Raw genomic sequence first — 21,420 nt, forward strand, 5'->3', positions numbered from 1 at the left:
TTTACGTCAGAATAATATTTGAAATATATTTGTTTTTGTAGAATAATCCCTTCTGTTATAGCTTTTATTTCGTAAAAATAAGATAATGTTTTATTGGTCCTATTTTATCAATGTCAGATCAGAGGTGTCCAAAGTGCGGTGCGCGGGCAATTTGCGGCCCTTGATTTTGTGCGTTCACCAACTGCCGGAATGCTGAAAGACACTATCAAGATGTTTTCACTAACAAATCAAAAATATTTATTAAGCATTTATAAACATCATAAGTTTTCACATCCATGCTATTATTTGCAGGTTTTCTCATTCAAATAAATTCTTTCTGCAATTTGCAGCTTGTTTTTATTTCTTGAAAATAGTCTGTTGCTGTTTTCTATGCAGAAATACATTCAGTTGCCAATTTTCTTTAATTTCAGTATGCTATTTTTTAATAACTGTATAGTATTACTTTCCCTATATTTTAATTTGTCCTTACCATTTTCTTTTTTTGTTTTTCCTGTCTACCTGTAACTCACTGCTGGCACACCTGGCGCTTCCCATGGTGGGACAATAAAAAATATTTCTATTCTCTGTTTGACTCAGTTTCTATGTTTTGGAGCTCCAATCATTTACAAATCCTTTTTAAAAAGACTATTATTTTGTTAGTTTCAATAAAATATTACATGCTCAGATTATTGTTAAGCAGAAAAAAAAATAATTAAAAAGTAAAATACATATTCTGACATCCACAAGTTCTTTAAACTTGTAGAGTTTGGAATCTCTGGCAAAATGTTTGGACACCACCAAGTTAGGGTATTATTTAAATTTAATAATATTGTCTTAAATGATAAAGTCAACTATTATCTGTGCCATGGACAAGATGGTTGAATCATAAATATGATTGTATTTCATGAGACTATCATTGAGATATATCATAAATATGATGGGTCTCCTCAGAACTACAGGCTAGATATATCTTTATTGAGATATAAAAATGTTAAAAAGTCAAAGTAATAAACTTGCCAAGTCACAATTTCGATTTAGCTGTTAAAATTATGACGTAGAAAGAATCAGATACAACTGCTAGGTTTTTACACTTTGTTTTTGAAATATTCCTAACAAACTAACAAAACAAGACGTATTGTAGGCAAAATGAATAACTTGAGATATTTATGCAAACATAGAGCGAGAAGATTAAATACAAACAAGTCCAACATATACAAAACCTTTAATGTTTTCATGATTTGACACAATCTCTGTCAAGTCACATGCGAGGCATAAATGACAAGCTTTTGTTTTCACCTTTAAAAGACCATGTACAGCAAAACCCAAGTAGAGTTTGACATGTAGTGAAGGTGTGTGATGGGCCAACAGGATGAAATGTTGCTGCTGCAGCAGCATCATAGCTAGGAGGAAATCATGGTGTGCATCTCTCCCTGAAGGAGATGAGATTGAATGACGCCTTAATGGAGTGGAGATGCTTAATGGAGACAGGAGCAATACACAGAGTGGTGAGCACATGGTCATCTGACGTATAAAAGGCACTATGCACATTTTATCAGCACAGGAAACAAGCTTGTTGTACCTACAGACATCTGGAGCAGATGGATTTCAATAAAGAGCCTTCAACACACACACACACACACACACACACACACACACACACACACACACACACACACACATGCACATGATTCAAACACATCAAACTTCATGGCGGAAACTAATCTGCTTCATGAGTCCAGCCTCCAGGGGCTCGTTCTAAATGTTGAAAACAAACACCATCACCTGACGCAAAAACAACGTACCTAGAAAATTTGTTTGCATTTGTTGGTAAATACATTCCTAACTTTTCACACAGACAGAAAGTCTGTCATTTAATCTCAAAGAGACGCACAAACCCAAACGTGTTCACAGCGAGATATCGTGTGCTAAGTCTTCTTTCGGCCTCTTCCTCTGCCCTCAGCAGGCTGCGGGTTGGTGGCAGAGGGAGAAAGTGCGTGAGTCTGCAAATCGACTCTCTGCTGCAGGATTCCTGTGAGAATAAACTCGGCAGTGACGACAGGAAGAGACGCCGACACGGCGGGGCCACACAGCCGCAGGTCCTCCTCGCAGGAGATCACCACGGTCCGAGGCTGAGAGACGGAGAGTCGGGGCACAGAGGAGCGGTGAGTCAGAATAACAACACAAGACAACATCTACAGCTCTGGACTCGACTGGCACCTTGTGAGCCGCGGGCATCTTTGTCAGGAAGGTAGCGCCGCTGCAGGTGATGATGTCTTTCATGTGAACCGGTTCTGGCTTTACAGACTTCGTGACGTGGATCTCATATCCCTGAAACAAAGAAGCAAAGTGATACGTTGCACATTTTCGTAAGCAAATACAGAAGGATTGGTCTATTCTTATGGACTAACAGTAACAGAATGAGAAAATCGATGAAAAAAGCTCTTGGCAACAGAGTTTGGTGAGGTGTACACCCTAATATTAGCTTGGCATCAGCATTTCTTTGTTGTTTCCAGCTCTCATCTTACCACGGTGATGAAACTCTACAGCCCCAGAAACATAATCAGAACACAAACAGCGAATGTCAAATTAATTCCCGCTGGTTCCTGAAACTCCACCTGAAACACAGCGGCTTGCAAAAATATCCACAACCCTCCAACGGTTTCACATTTTCTCACGTTACAATCAAAAACCAAGGATGTCATCTGGCATCAGCAAGAAAAACTGCATAATTGTAAAGTGGAAGGGGGGGGGGAAACCATTTGGTTTCTAGACGTTTGTTTACAAATAAAAGTCTGAAAAATGCATCTCCGGTGCATTCGGCCACCTTAGTCGACACTTTGTAAAAACAAATTTCTCTGCAGGTCACTTTGGTCTCAACCAGCTTTCAAATATTTTTGAAAACACCGAATCATGCCGCTTCCATTAACACTTGTGAAGCGGACTGACATACAAACAATCCCAACAAATACATCAAAGTTTGTGGTTGTAATTTGACAAGAGGTGGAGAAGTTAAAATGGGTACAAATATATATGCACTGCACTGGAAACACTTTGCAAGGTGGCAAACACACACACACATACACACACACACACACACAACACACACACACACACACACACACACACATCGGATGAGAACCGGGAATGACTCAAACATTTCCCCGTGTCTACAGTGAGTCAGTCTTTCTCACCAGCACCGCTGTGCCGTCAGCTAAAGGAAATACCGGCTACAGGCCACTGACACGCCGTCAGCCACTCAGTCAGAGAATAATAAGAGAAGAAATAAAGAGGATGAGGTGGTACCTGGAGGAGAGGCTGACTGCTGGCAGTCCTCAGAGACTCCTGCAGGGAGAAGCTGAACTTCTTCTCCTGCTCCGGATCGTTCACGACAAAAGCAAGCGGAGAGAGGAAGCTCCCAGCTTTACCGCTCTGAAACCAAGAGAGGAGAGTCTGAGTGGGACTGAGCCGACCCGAGAGAACGAGTCTGTGTTGCATTTAGCAGCTCCTGCTAATGACCTGTTCCAGCCACCGAGTGGTGACGACTGGGACACCTTTGGCCACGGCGCACAGGAATTTGACCGTCCTTCGCACTTTGTCTGTCACGAGACAGTTCATGTCGGAGACGCCTCTGGCCATGGCGCCTCCTAGACGAGCCAGCACCTGCTCTCCATCTTCATCCACCACTCCTGTGAACAGAACCTGAGAAAACAACAGCACGGCTTCACTTCACGGATAACAGACAGTTTTACTCACAAACTGAGATCTAAATCTATCTGGCAGCTGATTGAGCAAATATGGAAACATATGAGCTTAATTTCATTGTTATTACAGATTTTTTTTAATTCTTCATTTGTCTGGGGAGTAGTGAGAAATGAGACCTAAACAAACCAAAAATAAATGTTAACGCTCCCACTTTAAAGAAAGGTTATGATACAAGTTTCCTTCCAAGATAAGAGAGTAGCATCTGGATGAAAAACATAACAAATCAGACAAAATGCAAAATACAGGATAAAGTAGTTAAAGAAAATGGAGAAGGTACCAATAGTCAAGGAAATTCAAAAATATCACTGATCAAATCAGACATGGACGCTTTCTGCTTCCTGTCTGCTACTGATTGCTGCTGCCTCATGTGATGTCATCAACTCAAATATGAATAAAACGGAAGTACAGTTTTTAAAAAACATATTTATAAGAGGTGAAAATGTCTCACACAGTTTTTATTGGTGTTGAATAGTTAAATACAAAAATTACAATTCCTTTGCTGCCACCTATCCACACCTTTACTATTCACTTTTTTCCTCAAAATTCTAACTTTTTTTTCTCTATTTATTTACAAGTCTGAAACTGAGATTCAAGTCAGTTTTTTTTTTTCAATGGCCCTAATCCTCTCCCATATAAATCTTTCATTTTAGGGCCTTAAAGGAAAGTTTCATGAAAGCTCTAATATCCTGCATGTTTTATTTGTTGGGTAAATGACAGAAACACAGACCTTGTAGGCTTGGCTCCCGGCTCGCACTCGGCTAACCGTAGCTGGAGACGCAGAGGAGGAGCGCGGCGTCTTAGCCGCGGGGGAGGAGTTTGAGGAAACCCGCCGCTTCTGGGGAGGAGTCACGGCCGAGATCTGAGCGAGTTGCAGAGGAAAGGAAGAAAGTAGGACAAGACCGGAGCTGAGCTGTACAACACTTATATGAATACTTCTTATAATATTGGTCTTAATTATTGATTGTTTCGTCTTTCTTCCTCGTTGTGTTGGTCCCGACCTCAATCACATTGGACTGCAAGTCGTGAATTGATAATCTGGATTCAGTTCAGTTCAGAACAACAGTGACAAAATGTAAGAAGAAAGTGTGGGCGAATATAGATTACAGGTGTAAAACCTGAGGTCCGCGGGCCAAATTCGGCCCACCATAGCTACTTATGCGGCCCTCTAGATTCTAGAGGGTGACACACTTTAACATAGTTGCATGCTTAAATAGTATTTTATCAGTCAAATCAAATCAGTTTTCATTTACAGGGTCAAATTACATCAGTGTGATGTTGAAATTAAATTGTTACATTTTAAGAAGTGCTAATCAAATGCAGAGAAATTTTAAGTTTGTTAACAGTTAGTGTTATATATACATTCTCCCACAATCGGCCCTGTGAGGACCTTCATAATTGTGATGCGGCCAGTTGGAACCAGTTGGAACCAGTTGGAAACCCCTCACACAGAAGGAAGTGCATCACTTTACAAGGGTTGGAAAACCCCAGTAATGTGCATTTTTCTCCATTTGCTGGTTCATGGAGCAAAATGCAGCTTAGCTAAAAGCTTAGTTCTTACTGTGTTTTAGCCATTTTGGATGGATGTGCGCAATAGACTATAAATCTTATTTTTAAAGTGAAACAACAAAATCACCTCTGGTTCAATCTCCTTTCCAGCCGGCTCCATGGAAGAACCAGACGTCTGAGTTTCCTGCAGCTCCTGGTTTTTATTTTTCTGGACCACGGTTGTTCGACCCCTGGCTTTCTTCCCAGCAGCCCCCGCCGCTGCAGCCTTCTTTCCATCTTTTACTTCCTGTTTAGGGGGCGGCTCTTCGTTCTTCTTCACCTGAGAGCTTGAGGCTCTGCTTGTTCTCCTGCCCTGTATCCCAACAGGAATCTCTTCCTGTTGCTCCTCTTCCCCTCCTGGTTCTGTTGATTTTTGGACTCTATCCACTTTAGTTTTTTCCTCACTAGTTTTTGCTTTTCTCTTGTTTGTGGCCTCGTCACCGTCAGTCGCTGTGGGAGTCTCCGTTTCCTCCACAGGCTCGGTCTTTACAGTTTTTGCGCTCCTGTCCCTCATGTTCCTCTTGGGCAGAGGGGATGTTAGATCAGCAGACGTCTTTTCCTGATTTGACTGAAGGCCCTCATCCTTTAAAACTAAAGCTTCAGAACAATTGGCAGTGACTCGCCGCTGCCCCCTACTGGTACCAGCAAGCTTAGGGTCTGTTTTCCTTTTCTCATCTTGCTGCAGAACCTCAGTGGCTTTTTCTTCATTTTCTTTAATCACAACATCGGGCTGAGACAAGGTCTTCCTCCCTCTTCCTTGTGGTCTTCCTCTGGAGACCTTAGAGGTCGCACTGACCGCCTGAGCTTCAGCGTCCGGCTCCGCTGCGGTCGCTGTCGTCGTCCTTCGGCGGTTGCTTCTCACAGTATCCGTCTGGGAGACTTCGCTGCTCCTCTTCGCTCCTCTTCCTCTTCCTTTGTTATCCGGGGTGTTGTCGTTGACGGAGGAGACCGACCGCTCTGAGCTGAGGGAGTTGGAGCGGGAGCGGGTTCTCCTTGCCAGGACATCCTCGCTCGAGGCTTCACACACCGCTGTGGTTGTTCTTCTTGCAGCTCTTCGCACTCTTGCAGAACCTTTGGGGTTCTCCTCTCCGTTCTTGTCTTCTTGTGATTCTTTGGGCTGTTTTTCTTTCTCCAGTCTTGCAAGGTGTTCTTGGTCCGTCTTTGTTGTTTCCACACTTGTTCCCTTTTCTTCTTCTACTTCACCTCCTGATCTCGTCTCCTTTAATCTGTGTTTTCCTTTTGATTTTCCTTCCCTCTCATTGCGTCTCTCTGTCTCCACATGTTCTCTCTCTTCCTTGTCTCCTTCCTCCTTTATCTGGCTCTTATTTTCATCGCTTCTTTGTCTTTCATCATCATCATCCTGTTTCTTGGTACTTCTTCTCCCTCTGGATCGTTGATTAGCCGCCTTCACCTCTTCCTGATTGTCGTCATCCTCAGATTTGGTTTTGCCTCTCCGTCCTCTGGTGCTTGGTAACGGTTTATTTTCAGTCTTTGTCTGTCTATTTTGACGTGAAGAACATTGTGCCTTTTCTTCTTCTCCTAATCGAGTTTCCATTGAACTCGAAATGCTGGATGCATCAAACACATCGGTTTTTTTCAGAGTATTCGCTGGAGAGACTTCAGAAACCGTGACTGGCTGCATCTCGTCCTGAAGATGAGACTTGGATGTCTCTTCGTTATTCAGCTCTTCCTTCTCCTTGTGTCTTTCTGTTTCTTCTTTGTCTTCTCCAAGTTTCCCGTCTCTTTGCTCCTTTGTCTGGCTCTTGTTTTTGTCCTCGTCTTGTTCTTGTTTTCTTGTAGTTCTTCTCCTTCTTGTCTGCTGATTAACCACGTTCTCTTCCTGCTGGTCGCTCTCATCCTTGTTCTTGGTTTGTTCTCCTGTTTCTTTGGTACCAGCTACAGCGGCTTTGCTTTCCTTTTTCGTCCCATCGATTCTTCTCTGAGATTCAGAAGCTGTGACCAGCTTTGTCTCGTCCTCAAGATGAGGCTTGGATGTCCCTTCATTCATCAGCTCTTCCCTCTTGTTGTGTCTTTCTGGTTCTCCTCTGAGTTTCCCACGTCTTTGCTCCTTCATCTGATTCTCATTTTCAGCTGTCTTGTTTTTGTCCCCATCTTGTTCTTCCCATTTTCTTGTAGTTCTTCTCCCTCTTGTTTTTTTATTAACCGCCTTCACTTCCTGCTGAATGTTGTCATCCTTAGTCTTTGTTTGTCCTCCTGCTTCTTTGGTACTTGGTGAAACTTTCGTCTCGTCGGTTTTTCTCTGAGATTCAGAAGCTGAGACCGGCTGCATCTCCTCTTCCTCAAGATGAAGCCGCTTTTCCTTTCTTTTTCTGGGATATGTGATGGATTCATCGCCATCCCTTTTTCCATCCCTCCCTTCTGCCTGAACTTCAGCAGGAGGAACTCCAGCAGCAGTGAGAGGAAGAGCTTTCGTCTCCTTTTCTGGTAGGATGTCTTCATCTTCACAACTTATCAGAGGCTGGGTCTGCTCATCTTCAATGTGCAGCTGCTTCGCTTTCCTTTTTCGGGTGGAGATAAAGTCTTGGCTGCTTTGTTCTTCCTCGCATGTAAGAGAACGCTGAGATCCATCTGCAGAGACTTGAGAACCAACAAGTGATTGTGTCTCGTCTTCCAGCTGCAGCGGCTTTGCTTTCCTTTTCCGCAGGCTTGGCATCGAATCGTCATCATCCTCACCTGGAGTCAAAGGCTGCGTTTCACCAGAATCTGTGCGCTGCTGCGACTCCTCTTCGTCAATATGAAGCTGCTTCGCTTTTCTTTTCCGTGGAAGAAGAATCTCAGAGTTATTTTCATGATCTCCACATGAATCCTTCGGCTCAGTTTCGTCAGCGCCGACATGCAGTGGCTGGGTTTCGCTCTCCTCGTCGTCGCTCAGACGCACGGGTTGGGTTTCAGCGAGGCATAAAGGTGAAGAAGTCTGTGGATGTTTCTGCTCCTTTGCAGACTTCAGGGACACCGCTGTCAACTCTTCATCGCCGCTCTCCTCGTTGTCGCTTGTAAACATGGGCTGTGTTTCCGCTACCGATTCAGAATCAGCGACGTGCCTCTTTGTTTCATTCTTAACCGGTTCTGAGGAACAATCTGGCTCATTATCCTCCGCAAAAGAAAACATTGGCTGGGTTTCAGCCATAGCAAGTGCAGATGAAGTCACACTTTCAGTCCTGGCAGAGTTCAGTCCCTCATCTTCATCTGAACCTTCATCGTATGGCTCTTGGATATAAGCCTGAGTTGCTTCCATAGTCAAGTCAACACACGTTTCTTTTCTAGACGAAGATCTGTGAGGCTCCACCTCGTAGGGCTGCGTGGCCTCCAGGTTGGAGTCATTCTCTGCACTTTCCTCATAGTCCTGAGTATCCTCCATGTCTACTCCACCATCGACTGTGGCATAAGCTCGGGCGTTCTCCCTGGCCTCACCCTGCAGGTGGCTGCTGTCAGACAGTCCCAGCTGGAAAGAATCATCTCTGTTGTACCGGTCCTCTGGGTTGACAGCAGAGGACTCGAGAACGGAGGCTCGGTTTGGATTCAAGCCTTTGAGGCAACTTCTTGTCTGAAGAATGAAAGACTGGGTCTCAGCCACAGCATAATCTTCATCTTCCTGACTGTCTGAGCAAGAAGACATTAGTGCTGGTCTTAAGGAGGAAGGTACAGCATCTGCAGGAGCAAAGAAAATAAATCTATTTAAAACTAAGCTTGCAACACATTTATTAAAAAAAAAAAGAATCTGAAAAATGTGGTGTGTAGGGATGCAAACAATTAATCTACTGATTGTCAATTATTGGTTTAGTAGATTAGATCAGTTTATAAGTGGATGTTGTTAACTTCTTTGTGTTGTACTTTGGCTAGCCAGCAGAGGGAGTTGTTTGGAAATTACAGTTTATTGATCTTTGACAATGTTCTCGCATTTTGCTTTCATCATTATTTTTAGTTGAAAATTGTATCAGAATGGCAATCATCCTTTATCTCAATCGTTTCTAGGACAATTTATTGTCTAGCAAAAGTTATTATTGTGACAGACCGACAAGTAACAGTTGTTTATGTCTAGTTACTAAATATTTTTAAAACAGGATTTATAAAATAAATGTACTCACATCTAGGTGGATGAGAAGTGGGGATTGTGAAGGCCTGAGTTTCCATCTGCTCAACTTCTCCTTCTGTGAAAAAAAGGTCAAAAAAGACAATTTTATTTTTCATTCCAACTTTTCACATGGTTCATATCCGTAGGGTAAATCTGTCTTACTAGGAGACTGAAATTGACTTTAAATAATTTGCCTGGCAAAAAAGAAATGCAAAAATCACATCTCTTCTGATTTCAAGATTCATCTCCGAGATATAAGATCTTCTTTCAGTGTGTTGCTGTAGTTTTACTTCTATTGTTTTCACTTGGAGTGTTAAACTTTATGATATTGCATCTGTTTATTTATGAGGGATTACCTGAAACTTGAACAGGAGTAGAACAGTTCTGCCGAAGAGCATTTTCTCTCTGTCTGCCCTCCTCTTCCTCCCCAGGATTTGCCTCCTCATCCTCCACGTCTGTATCACTTTCCATCCTAAGGTCAGCTGGTTTGCCCTCGTCTGCGGCTCGGGGTGCAACAGGTTCATCAACATCTGTGTCTGCATCTGATTCTGGAGCTCCTGCTGCTGCTGCAGCAGACGACACAGGCAGGTCTGCTGCAGCAGCAGGGACAGCGGGAAGTGAGTCTTCCTCCAGGTCCGTATCACTTTCGGACAAAATATCCAAACCAGCTGCAGCCACCTCCTTATCACAGGCGTCACTGTCTGGATGCAGACTGTGAGGAGACAGAGGTTTACCAGATTTTTCACTGAGTGTTTTGTCTGTTTTGGGATTTCCCCGTTTCCCAGCCTCCTCTTCCTCATCCACATCCGTGTCCCTGTCCAAGTGGAAATCTCCAGACTGTACTGAAGGGGCGGAGTCGGCACTATGCGCACCCTGAGGTAACCTAGCTTTGGATGTGACGTTAGCATCATCATCATCATCCACATCAGTGTCACTCTCCACTGTGATGCCCTCAAGCTGAATACCAAAAGCAGCAGGAGAACATTTTGTTGCTTCATCATTTAAAGACGACGTTCTTGGAGTTTTATCTGAGACATCTTCATCAACATCAGTGTCGCTGTCTATGTGTGGCAGAACTGTGTTTGGGCGTTGATTACTTTTCCCAGCAGGTGCCTCCTCTTCCTCTCCTCCCTCCACATCCGTGTCACTGTCCAGGTTAAATTCAGGGACGGCGTCTCTGGAGACCTGCAGCGGCGACCTGAGTGATTCACCGCTTTCTGTAGGACTTTTACCGCCTTCCCTTTTCACAAACACGGGTGACTTGTTTTTCTCCAGGTCAACATCCGTCTTCTCCAAGCTGAAACTGATGCGTCTGCTTGACCCATTTCTGCTGGAGGACGACTGTGTGATGGAGCTTTCGTCTTCACTGCAAAACAGCAAAAGACAAGATGGCATTTAAGATCTGAAAGCAGCTACTGGCAGATTTTCTGTCAGTAACTCACACTTTCTGATTTCTTTTCTGTTAGTATTACAGAGCCTTTCAAGAAGTGTTCATATGCCAAACAAAAACTTTTATTTATTTTATTGGGATTTCATGGCAGCATCAGGCTGTGGGGATTTTGTTTTGGAAAAGCTGGGTAGAGTTGTTGGGAAAATGGATGGAGCAAATCACAGAGCAAATCTAATTAATGGCAATTAATTAGACTTTAATTCCTGACAAATTTACACACAAAATCAGACCTTTGTGCAGAAAAATTTACATTTAAGTGATTCATTAAACTTTGCCAATTATAGCGCATGTTTTCAAAGAGTGCTGAGAAAAGACAAGAAAGTTAAAATCAACTGATTCCCCCAAAACGTGGAAACTATTACTTTTTAATGAGGCAAGCCCACAAAACCCTTTTTTGTTATTTCGATCTACACTCAATTACAGAACGCTTTCTCACAAGAAAAATCTCCAAATGTTGGGCATTTATTGGAAAATATATATATAAACCACTGGTTTAAATAAAAACAAACACTACTTTGTGTTCATTTCTTAAGTAAAGTCCAGGTAAGATGCACGTACATTAGAGGTTGTAGTGTAATGTGTAATAAAATGTGTAAATACTCAGTATAATATGCAGCTGTTAGAAATGCACTGTAAAAACTAAGATATGAAAACATACCTTTCAGGAATGACTTTGCTCAGAGGGCTTACGAATGCAGAATTGTTCAGACTGGATTTGTGGGAGTCTGAATCAGACACTGAAATCAAAGAAAACCAGTGAATAAAAATATAAACAGTGGTTGTGTTTATAAATCGCCAGAAATTTCACATACCAACAGCCTTCGGTTTTCTGTTTCCTCTCCCTTCTCTTTCGCTCTCTGAGTCAGAATCAGATTCAGATTCTGGCACCAAGCTCCCCTGTGGCTGCACTGGAGTTTTCTCAAATGAGAGGCAACCGCCTGCGACAGGAGTCCTCTTAGCCTTTGTGCCACCACTGACACATTTCTTGCTTCCTGTGTCAACGTCATCCCAAGCAGACAATCTGGCGTTTGCTTCCGATTGTCTTGGAGTCTCCACGTCACCAAGGGAAGAAGGGGAGTCCACCCCGGAGCTCACATACCGACATGGGATGTCCCCCAAAACCAAGCTGTCGCCCTCACTGAGGGCATAGCGCACGTTAGGGGTCAGCTTTAGGCGTCCCTTACGGGTCCCATTCATGCTCTTTAGGTCCCAAACCAGGGCCTCCATGTCCACTTCATGCACACGGCCTCTTCTCCGGTGAACAGAGATGCTGATGGCAGCATGCTGCTTGGACACAGATGGTGCCAAAAACTGTAGTGTGCAAAGATTTGGGTCACGACCCAGGAAATTATCTCCCAGGAAGAGGGGCAACTCTAAGTGACGGAGAGAAAATATATTATTGGAAAGAGTTGCGCAGTTATGACAGACTATGCATACAGACAAATTTGTGACTCTAGTAAAGATGCGAATAAAATTTTTTAATTATTGAGTTGTTTATTACTCCTAGACTGAATAATTTAAGAAAAAAATAAATCGTTTAATTTGGGAAGATTTGTCCTCATCTTATTTTCAGAACTATATTTTAACATAAAGTTTGCTGGTATTTCAAAGAGATGAAGATGACGTGAATTCAGGATCTTTTGGAAGAAAAAACCCCCCAAAGCATCAAATATCCTCCATAGTATTAAGCAGGCATATGATGCTTTTCCAACTTTTATCCCCGATTTCACACCAGTTTGTAAAAATATCAAATTCTCACGTGAACAAACAATATGGTCCTGTTTAAAGAACTGGTGGTCAGTTATATAGGATTTAATGGAGGTTATAGAGACTTGGTGACTACAAAATTACACTTTTCTGAGTATTTCATTTTACCTCCTCTACCATCTTCCTCGCTGCTTGTAAGACACATATAAATCCTCTTCCAGATTTGATGAGTTAACCTTTTTATTATTGCTCTGACTGTAGGCTTCAGCAAGTTGCCACTTTCTTATAGCATAAAGATCAACACACACCTGCCTTACTTAAATGGCATGTTCTCTCCTCTTTCCAATTTTGTTAAATGACTCAGACGAATTACTCTAAGTCATGTCATATTTATCCACCAACAGAACAGAAAATCATGGATTACTATTTAGAAGATCTGTGAAATTATGATCAATTTTAAAATGTAGAAAATGTAAAGATTCCTTTCTACATGCATCATAAATGGGTCGTTGGGTGGTACAAACATGCTGGTGATTTTGTTAAAGATATTAGTACTACAAATTTTTTTCTGTGTAATATACCCTGCTGCAGTTAAGGTATTTCAACGCTTTTTATGCACATTACATACAGTAAAGGTAAAAAAAAATACCACAGTAGGACACTTACCTTTCTCAGGGATGTGTGGATTATTTAAGATGCACAGTTTGGCCAATGGCTTCCTCCTTTCATTTTCGGTCTCCTCTTCACTTTCCTCCTCCTCTGACTCTAAGATCGAGTCATTGATCACCTGAGTTGCATCCATTCCTGTTAAAGACCAAAGCAGGATGGCAATAAACTCTAAACAAAAAACCTACTAATGTTAGCTTAGCAACAGGGGTTACAGCATGCAGCTAACGTTAGCCTTGGTGGCTAAACCATTAGTAATCTGCAGCTAACAGATAGAGAGAGGCTTCACTATGAGCATTTAGCTAGCATTTTATTGAAACATTGTCTTCTTAATCAAATTGAATTCATAGGTCAGCTCTAGATAAGCCCAAGCAACACAGAAATAACTTTTATTAAGCTTGTATGATTGTTTTTTTAGTGCCAAAATCACAGCAATTACACTTCCGGTCAACGGTAAACCCGTTAGCCGTTAGTGAGTTCAAATGGCAATATTCCAGTTAGCTTAGCGAGAATCTTCATGATTATTATAGTAATTATCCTTATTTTTTTCCAACAATGTTTACTACTTTCCGGCTAAAAATGGTCCCGTTTGGGAACCATATGGCTGTTACCTTGAAATTAGAAAGGAAGTATCCGTCTGTTAACGAGTGACTTTACAGCTCAGATGGGCTCATCTGCTGATCATTACCCTGGACGCGTTGTGTTTTAATATTCCAACAACCGATGACGGGATCATGCTCTAGCACAGGCTTTCTGGAGTCTTGCTTTACTCTGTAGACATAAACAAAATGTAAATACTAACCCAACCACGCCCACAATATGTCTTTGAGCAAAGAGCCATTGGCCAATACGAGTGTCACTTATGACATACTCTCTCTTTCATTTGATAGTTTTTTTCCGGAAGCTTTTCTGATTGGACCAATAGTTCTTTAATGAATTCATTCGTCCATTTATTTTCGCGCCAGGCACAGAAAGAAAGCAATGGAAATGATGGAAGAAAAAGATAATATAGATCTTAAGTTATTTTAGCTCAGTAATTCGCGTGAGAAAGTAAAGCTCATATATTATGATTGATCACACCCAGAATGGTGTATTTCAGTTGTTTGCTACTGGAAATTTTAATGATTGTGGTTTACAGTTTATTGTAACTTACCAAAAAGCTGAATGGTGATTTTTTTTTTTAAAGACCAATTTCAGAATTATTTGTTAGACAGAAATGTCTTGCTGAAAAGTATGTCTATATAGTGTGCTTTGGATTGCAATAAATGTAAGGTAATTATTTAAGTACCATGCTTTCACATTTTCAAATTCTCCTTGTGGGATCTCCTGCTTAAAGCGAGGTAAGCAATTTTTTGTAAAGTCTATGATGATCAAACCATTAAGAAACTACTGGTCTATTACTGAAGCAGTAGCTATTGGCCAGAAGCAATTTTTGTCAGCAACACCTTACTGCTGAGACAAAAATATGTCTGGGTGATTATCTGGGTGACTGTGTGCTATGGACACAAACAGAAACATATACTCTAATTATTTTTTGTTCATCACAAGTAATGTTGTTATGATAGCCACCAATGTTGTCACATATTACATGTTTCTAATAGTGTGCACCCCTGCTCCCTATAAATTTTCAGGGAACCTCAAAAATATTCACTGCACTTCACCTTTTCCACCTTTTGCTATGTTGCAGCTTTCTTACAAATTGTGTTAAAGTTTTAAGGAAAATCCCTTTCCTTAAAATTTTAAACGCAAATACTTCATTATGACAATGTGGAAAAAAAAATTCTGAGATTTTTGCAAATTTATTAAAAATAGAAAGGCAGGTATTCCTAGCTTTTACCTAATACTTTGTTGAGACATTTGTGCATAGCCATTTTATAATCTTTCCAGAAATGTTCAACCATATTCAAGTCTAGACTCTGGCTTGGCCACTTGAGGACATTCACAGAGTGATTCTGAAGCCTTTGAGATCTTGATCCTTTAGGTCATTGCATGCTGAAAAATAAACCATTTCCCCCAGTCAGAAGTCTAGGTACTCTGGAGCAGGTTACATTACTGCATACATCTTTCCCAGTATCCTGACTAGTCAAACAGTCCCTGCTGCTGCAAAACATCCACATAGCTTGATGCTTCCACCACCATGTTTCACTTTGGGGATGGTATGAGCCACGCATGGTTTCCTCCAAACATGACGCCTAGCATTCACAGCACAGAGTTCAATCTTTGTCTCATTAAATCAGAAAATTTTGTATCTCAAGTACAGAGTCCTCCAAGTGTCTTTTGGTAAACTCTAGAGGGGCTGCAATGTGCCTTACGGAGTGGCTTTTGTCCCGACACTCTACCATTTAGGCCTGATTGGTATATTGCTTCAGAGATGGTTGTCTTTCAGGAATGTTTTCCTGTCACCCTGGAAAACTGGAGCTCTGACAGAATGACCGTCGAGTTCTTGGTCACCTCGCCGACTAAGATCCTGATTGCTCCGATTAGACGATCGGAGAGCTCTAGGAAGAGTCCCTGTGGTGCCAGACTTCCTCTTCATTCAAATTATGGAGGCCAATGGTCTCATTCTTGAAAGTAGCATAAATTTTTCAATCCTGTCTTGAAGGACAAAATTCACAGACAATTCTATTTGACCTCCGACCTGCAGTGTGAACTATAAGATCTTGTAAAGACAGGCGTGCCTTTCCAAATCAAGTTCAATCTATTTAAGATATAAAAACATCTCAGATGATTGATCAGTGGAAACGGCTCAATTTGAGCGTCATAAGAGTGAATAGTTAAATGTGTTTTTTTGGTTTTCTATTTTTAATAAATTTTCCACATTCTCGTAATGGGGTAATTGTGTATAGAATTTAGAGGAAAGAGATTAATCCAATTTGGAATAAGTCTGTAGCAAAATGCGATAAAGTGAAGAACTGTGGATATTCTTTGGATGCACTGTCTTGCACTGCATTTGTGAAGTGTGGCATGGAGAGGATCAGCCTGTGGGTCTGAAATTAATCTTGCTCATATATTGGCTATATTCATGTATAATCATCAGGTGATGTTGATTTTTGTCTAGTACATTTTCTAGTCTAGCAATCTCCATGTCATTTAATACCTGTTACCAGGAGAAGACCACAATAATCAGACAACAACTTAGTTTAGTTTGTCAACTTTATTGGTACTGAATGACAGGGGATTTCTACTGCAACCTAAAGTTTGAACACAGTTAAGTTTTCCTAGTAATGCTATTGAGTCTATGTGGGGGTGTTGGTACTTGTAGTTTGTTCCTTTCATAGTTTCATTTTGGCAATGACTTCTTGACTTCACATCTTCAGGCATCCTCTTCGGCCTCCTCCTCAAACTCGCCCTCCTCCTCAGCAGTGGCATCCTGGTACTGCTGGTACTCTGACACCAAGTCGTTCATGTTGCTCTCCGCCTCGGTGAACTCCATCTCATCCATACCTTCACCTGTGTACCAATGGAGGAAGGCCTTGCGCCGGAACATGGCTGTAAACTGCTCAGAGATGCGCTTGAATAGCTCCTGGATGGCTGTGCTGTTGCCAATGAAGGTGACGGCCATCTTAAGACCACGGGGTGGGATGTCACAGACGGCGGTCTTCACATTGTTGGGGATCCACTCGACGAAGTAGCTGCTGTTCTTGTTTTGCACATTTAGCATCTGCTCGTCCACTTCCTTCATGGACATGCGACCGCGGAACACGGCGGCCACTGTCAGGTAGCGGCCGTGGCGTGGGTCGCAAGCAGCCATCATGTTCTTGGCGTCGAACACCTGCTGGGTGAGCTCTGGAACTGTCAGGGCACGGTACTGCTGGCTGCCCCTGCTGGTGAGGGGAGCAAAACCAGGCATGAAGAAGTGCAGACGAGGGAAAGGCACCATGTTGACGGCCAGTTTGCGGAGATCGGCATTGAGCTGGCCGGGGAATCGCAGGCAGGTGGTGACGCCGCTCATGGTGGCGGACACCAGGTGGTTAAGGTCACCGTAGGTGGGTGTGGTCAGTTTCAGGGTGCGAAAGCAGATGTCGTACAGGGCCTCGTTGTCAATGCAGTAAGTTTCGTCTGTGTTCTCTACCAGCTGGTGGACTGACAGGGTAGCATTGTACGGCTCAACCACTGTGTCTGAAACCTGCAGATAAACAACATTTATTCAGTCTTATGATCTCAAAATAGGGAACCTACGGCTAATCAAACTAAATTTAAATCCCAAACAGATCATGTGCCATCACAAGGACCAGTTACCTTGGGGGAAGGCACCACACTGAAGGTGTTCATGATCCGATCGGGGTACTCCTCACGGATCTTGCTGATCAGCAGGGTTCCCATTCCAGATCCTGTTCCCCCACCAAGAGAGTGGGTAAGCTGGAAGCCCTGCAGGCAGTCGCAGCTCTCTGACTCTTTGCGGACCACATCCAGAACAGAGTCCACCAACTCGGCTCCTTCTGTGTAGTGACCTTTGGCCCAGTTGTTTCCAGCACCGCTTTGGCCTATGGAGAAGATAGAAATGGAGGTGTTTTTTTCTTGATGCTTTAGTATTTATTCATAAAATAGTAAGATTTATTAAGTTTCTACTCACCAAATACAAAATTGTCAGGTCTGAAGATCTGTCCAAAGGGCCCAGACCTCACAGAGTCCATAGTTCCAGGCTCCAGATCCACGAGAATGGCTCTCGGCACATATTTACCTCCTTCACAAGAAAGAGAAGAAGACAATTGAAGATGAATAGCAAGAGAAACAAACCAGCTCAATTAAAAAAAGAGAATAAAAGTTGTTATAAACTTCTGGCATTACCAGAGAGAATGATCTATAAAATGTGTAATTAAATAGTATTTAAGAGGGAAGCTAACCTGTGGCCTCATTGTAGTAGACGCTGATCCTATCCAGCTGCAGGTCACTGTCTCCATGATAAGTGCCTGTGGGATCAATGCCGTGCTCGTCACTGATCACTTCCCAGAACTGCAGACACAAAATGGAAGTGATCACATGACTGTTACTTTCAATAAAAAAAACACTTCATATATCCATGTGGTTTATGAAACTGGGGCATTTAAATGGCTAAAACAGCAGTGGGATTGCATTTTTTTTTTTTTGCAGGCTGATGGTTAGGCCAAAATATCCCCCCCTTATAAGCGTGTCATATCAAAAGCATTTCCTGCAACGCAGCTGTTAATATTTCTGCAGCCGCCAGCTGATGACACTGCAGAACGCAGCTCTTTCACATGTAAAATATGATGGAGGGGCAGCACAAAGACGCTACAGATCACTCTGCACGCCGTACTGCGAATAAACTTCATTTGCACCCAGTCGCTCAACACGGGAGGACAGTGACCGTCTGTATTCAAGTCTTGTTTGCCCTTTTTAAAAAGGCCGCATTCAAGATCTTTAAAAACAAACCCACACAAAAATCAAGTGTGATTATGCAGGCGATTATTGGCTTTGACTGTATTTTCAAACATTTTTTCACTTTTAATTTATTTATGTTTTATTATTTTAAAATGTATTTATCAAAATTATGATTTCTTTTGTATGGATCAGCCGTATTGTGGGCAAGCAGTCACTTTGGGAGTCAGCGGTGGAATGCAAATCATGACATTTGAATCGATGCATGGCAATCAGTAATGCCTTCAGGAGCAAAACGAGGCCCAATAAGGTCGAGAAGAACAAAAGACCTGCACAAAACAAAACAGAGATGAGAGAACTGACGCAAGGCTGACGGTGGCACAATAGATGGCTATCAGCAAAGATGAAGAATCACAGTGAAAGAATGAGGACAATAAGCAGGAAAAAAATGCCACACCCTGACCCAGATCCCTGCAATGTATGCATTCAGCATTTCTGTCAATCACATAAGCTGGACATCTGAGTCAATGGATCCCAAGGGAGTGGAAACAAATAGAGATCCTATCTGAAAGGGCAGCAGTCGTCGTTTTATCAGCTTAGTCAAACAACGAGCAAAAATAGTGAATTCAGGTGAATAAACATTCACTTGATTACCTGCCCAACCTTATTTACAGCAACAAGTATAAGAAAAAGATGAATACTGATTTCAAGCCGTGTGCATTATAGTCATAAGCAATCTACAGAGACAATGCAAGCAGATGCAGATTAAAGCAATTGCCTCTGCATCCACTGTGCATCAGCTGTTTCCTCCAGTCTTCCTCCACCCTTCTCTTAATTTGGTTATGGAAGGAAAGACATCGATTACAAAGGAGGGTCTGGCTCTCCAGGACATAAGCACCTCTGCCAGTGCTGCATCATGACTATAATGATGCATCCTTTAAAATCCAGTCTATTGCTGTAGTGCAATCTTGAAAATTAGAAGTAAATATATGAAAGGATCAGCTATAACATAAAGAAACGATAAGACAGCCATAATAACAGGCCAGTAAGCTCTTTTGTTGCAGAATACAATTGCTAGTGAAAGACTGAGTGGATGATGAATTGATTTATTGGTTCCCATTCAGACTGTGGTGACATCCCACCACTTGTGGAGAGATAATTAGGTCAAATCCATCAAAATATGTGTGTAGATCATCAACAACTACTGCACAGGTTCATTGTGATAGAGGCTTTTAGACAATATCAGTAAAAATTAGAAATTCCCTTTTACCTCAGCCAATTATTCATGCCACACCCTTCCACTAGATCCATTTCTAGACTGCTTGAACTGCAGTTCAAGCAGTCTAGAGGCTGTGTAGAGGCAGTCTGCCTCTACACAGCCTGGGGAATTTAAAAAAAAAAATCCAATCAATAAGAGCTATTGATCCAAATAGGGAGGAAGAGGAGAAGTACTAGGCCTCTCCTCCAGACTCCCACTCATTGTCTGAAATACCGGTCATATCTGCCTGTGGGAGACAAAGGAAAGGCAGACTGGTCTGACTGAGGGGGGCTGTGACAACTAGAGAACAGACTTGTGTAACCTCTTTCTTCTCCTCTTCAACAATGTCTGATAAGCTAAATCTAAAGTGTTGGGAAGGCGGACACGCCCGGTGTTGTGTGTGTGTATGTGGGGGGGGAACCCCGTCGAGACATCGAGACCCCCGGTATACCGTTATATCAATGCACACACCCTCCCACCAGTTACCGCAGTGCACAAGATTCAACTGGAAAACCACAAAGAAAAGATCTGCTGGTGTAACTTAATGAGTGATAATATATGCACTGAAAATAAATGGTTATATTCACAATTCACAAAAAAAAAAGGTATTTGCATGAGCTAAAACTGAATATATTAAATAAGAGGAGGGTTGGTTTTAGTAGGAGAAATGCTGTGTTCTCTTACCTTGGCGCCTATCTGGTTGCCGCACTGGCCGGCCTGGATGTGCACAATTTCCCTCATTGTGGAAGTGAAAGTTTTCTAAGATAAAGAGCGAGGAGAGGTTGCGGTTACAGCACGAGGAGCCGACTGGTGCCTCAAGAGCTCGCGCTGGACAATGGATTTATAAGGCTGGAGCGTTTCCAGCGGAGGTGGGGGTCGCGGATACACCCACATGCAGCGGCTCCACAGCGCCGATTGGCTGCGAAGGACAGACTGGGGGAGGAGAGGGGGATCTGGGCAGGGAGGAGCGACGTTGTTGCAGATCAGGGAGTGGAAATGAGAAAAGGAGATTGACCAAAATTTTGCCAGCTGGTGTCCAGAAATATTTATTACAGCTGTTTTCTGGGTCAGCCATGACAAATCATCTCGTATCGCCTTCGTTATAGGAAACAGATGGCGGGCATTTCCGTGTCCAACTGGGGGGAAATGGGGACAATTTCACTCAAGTTCTCTTCAGTATGTCTTCAGGGGGGGGAAAAATCTCACTACCAGATCAATTTTACTGATTTTGGAAGTCGTTTTTTAATGCCCTCAGTGTCTCCAGATGGAGCACACATTATGTGCATTTTCTTCCCTTGCCTCATCCAGTTTGCTTCTGTATGCAGGGAGAATGCCAGAAAATAGTCAACCCTCTATTTAAAAAACCTGGATGTAAATGGATGAGATCATTTTAAAAAGAAACCATCAGGCAGCTGTAGAGCTGTGAACAATGCAGCTACATGCAGGACGCCAATGGGAGAAAAATAAATGGATTTAAAGACGGGCAATAATATACACTATTCAGCTAGACACATTCATCGTCAGCGGTAGTTTTTATAAGAGCAATGTGGATCACTGTCTAGGGTGGCAACGCCTTGGAAGGTGCGGATAGCATGACTTGACAAAAAAAAAAAAAGCTCTTGG

The 21,420-nt window shown here is 42.5% G+C and overlaps 2 protein-coding genes across 2 annotated transcripts; both read right to left on the reverse strand.

The window, feature by feature from the left end:
* Positions 1-1,182: 1,182 nt before the first annotated feature.
* On the reverse strand, positions 1,183-14,069 carry mdc1 (mediator of DNA damage checkpoint 1). Its single transcript, XM_008431348.2, has 12 exons — positions 13,814-14,069; positions 13,203-13,340; positions 11,642-12,202; positions 11,488-11,566; positions 9,736-10,745; positions 9,393-9,455; positions 5,375-8,955; positions 4,469-4,600; positions 3,496-3,678; positions 3,283-3,408; positions 2,197-2,307; positions 1,183-2,108 (listed from the first exon to the last, which is right to left on the reverse strand). The coding sequence occupies exons 2-12, from the start codon at positions 13,336-13,338 to the stop codon at positions 1,905-1,907; spliced, it is 6,186 nt and encodes a 2,061-aa protein (XP_008429570.2). The 5' UTR covers positions 13,339-13,340; positions 13,814-14,069; the 3' UTR covers positions 1,183-1,904.
* A 2,272-nt stretch (positions 14,070-16,341) lies between these two features.
* On the reverse strand, positions 16,342-20,639 carry tubb5 (tubulin, beta 5). Its single transcript, XM_008431347.3, has 5 exons — positions 20,482-20,639; positions 18,047-18,155; positions 17,776-17,886; positions 17,442-17,686; positions 16,342-17,328 (listed from the first exon to the last, which is right to left on the reverse strand). The coding sequence occupies exons 1-5, from the start codon at positions 20,536-20,538 to the stop codon at positions 16,516-16,518; spliced, it is 1,335 nt and encodes a 444-aa protein (XP_008429569.1). The 5' UTR covers positions 20,539-20,639; the 3' UTR covers positions 16,342-16,515.
* Between the last annotated feature and the right edge of the window lie 781 nt (positions 20,640-21,420).

This window comes from Poecilia reticulata, chromosome 16, assembly GCF_904066995.2.
Source record: "Poecilia reticulata chromosome 16, P_reticulata-male-v2, whole genome shotgun sequence".
NCBI classification, from domain to species: Eukaryota; Metazoa; Chordata; class Actinopteri; order Cyprinodontiformes; family Poeciliidae; genus Poecilia; species Poecilia reticulata.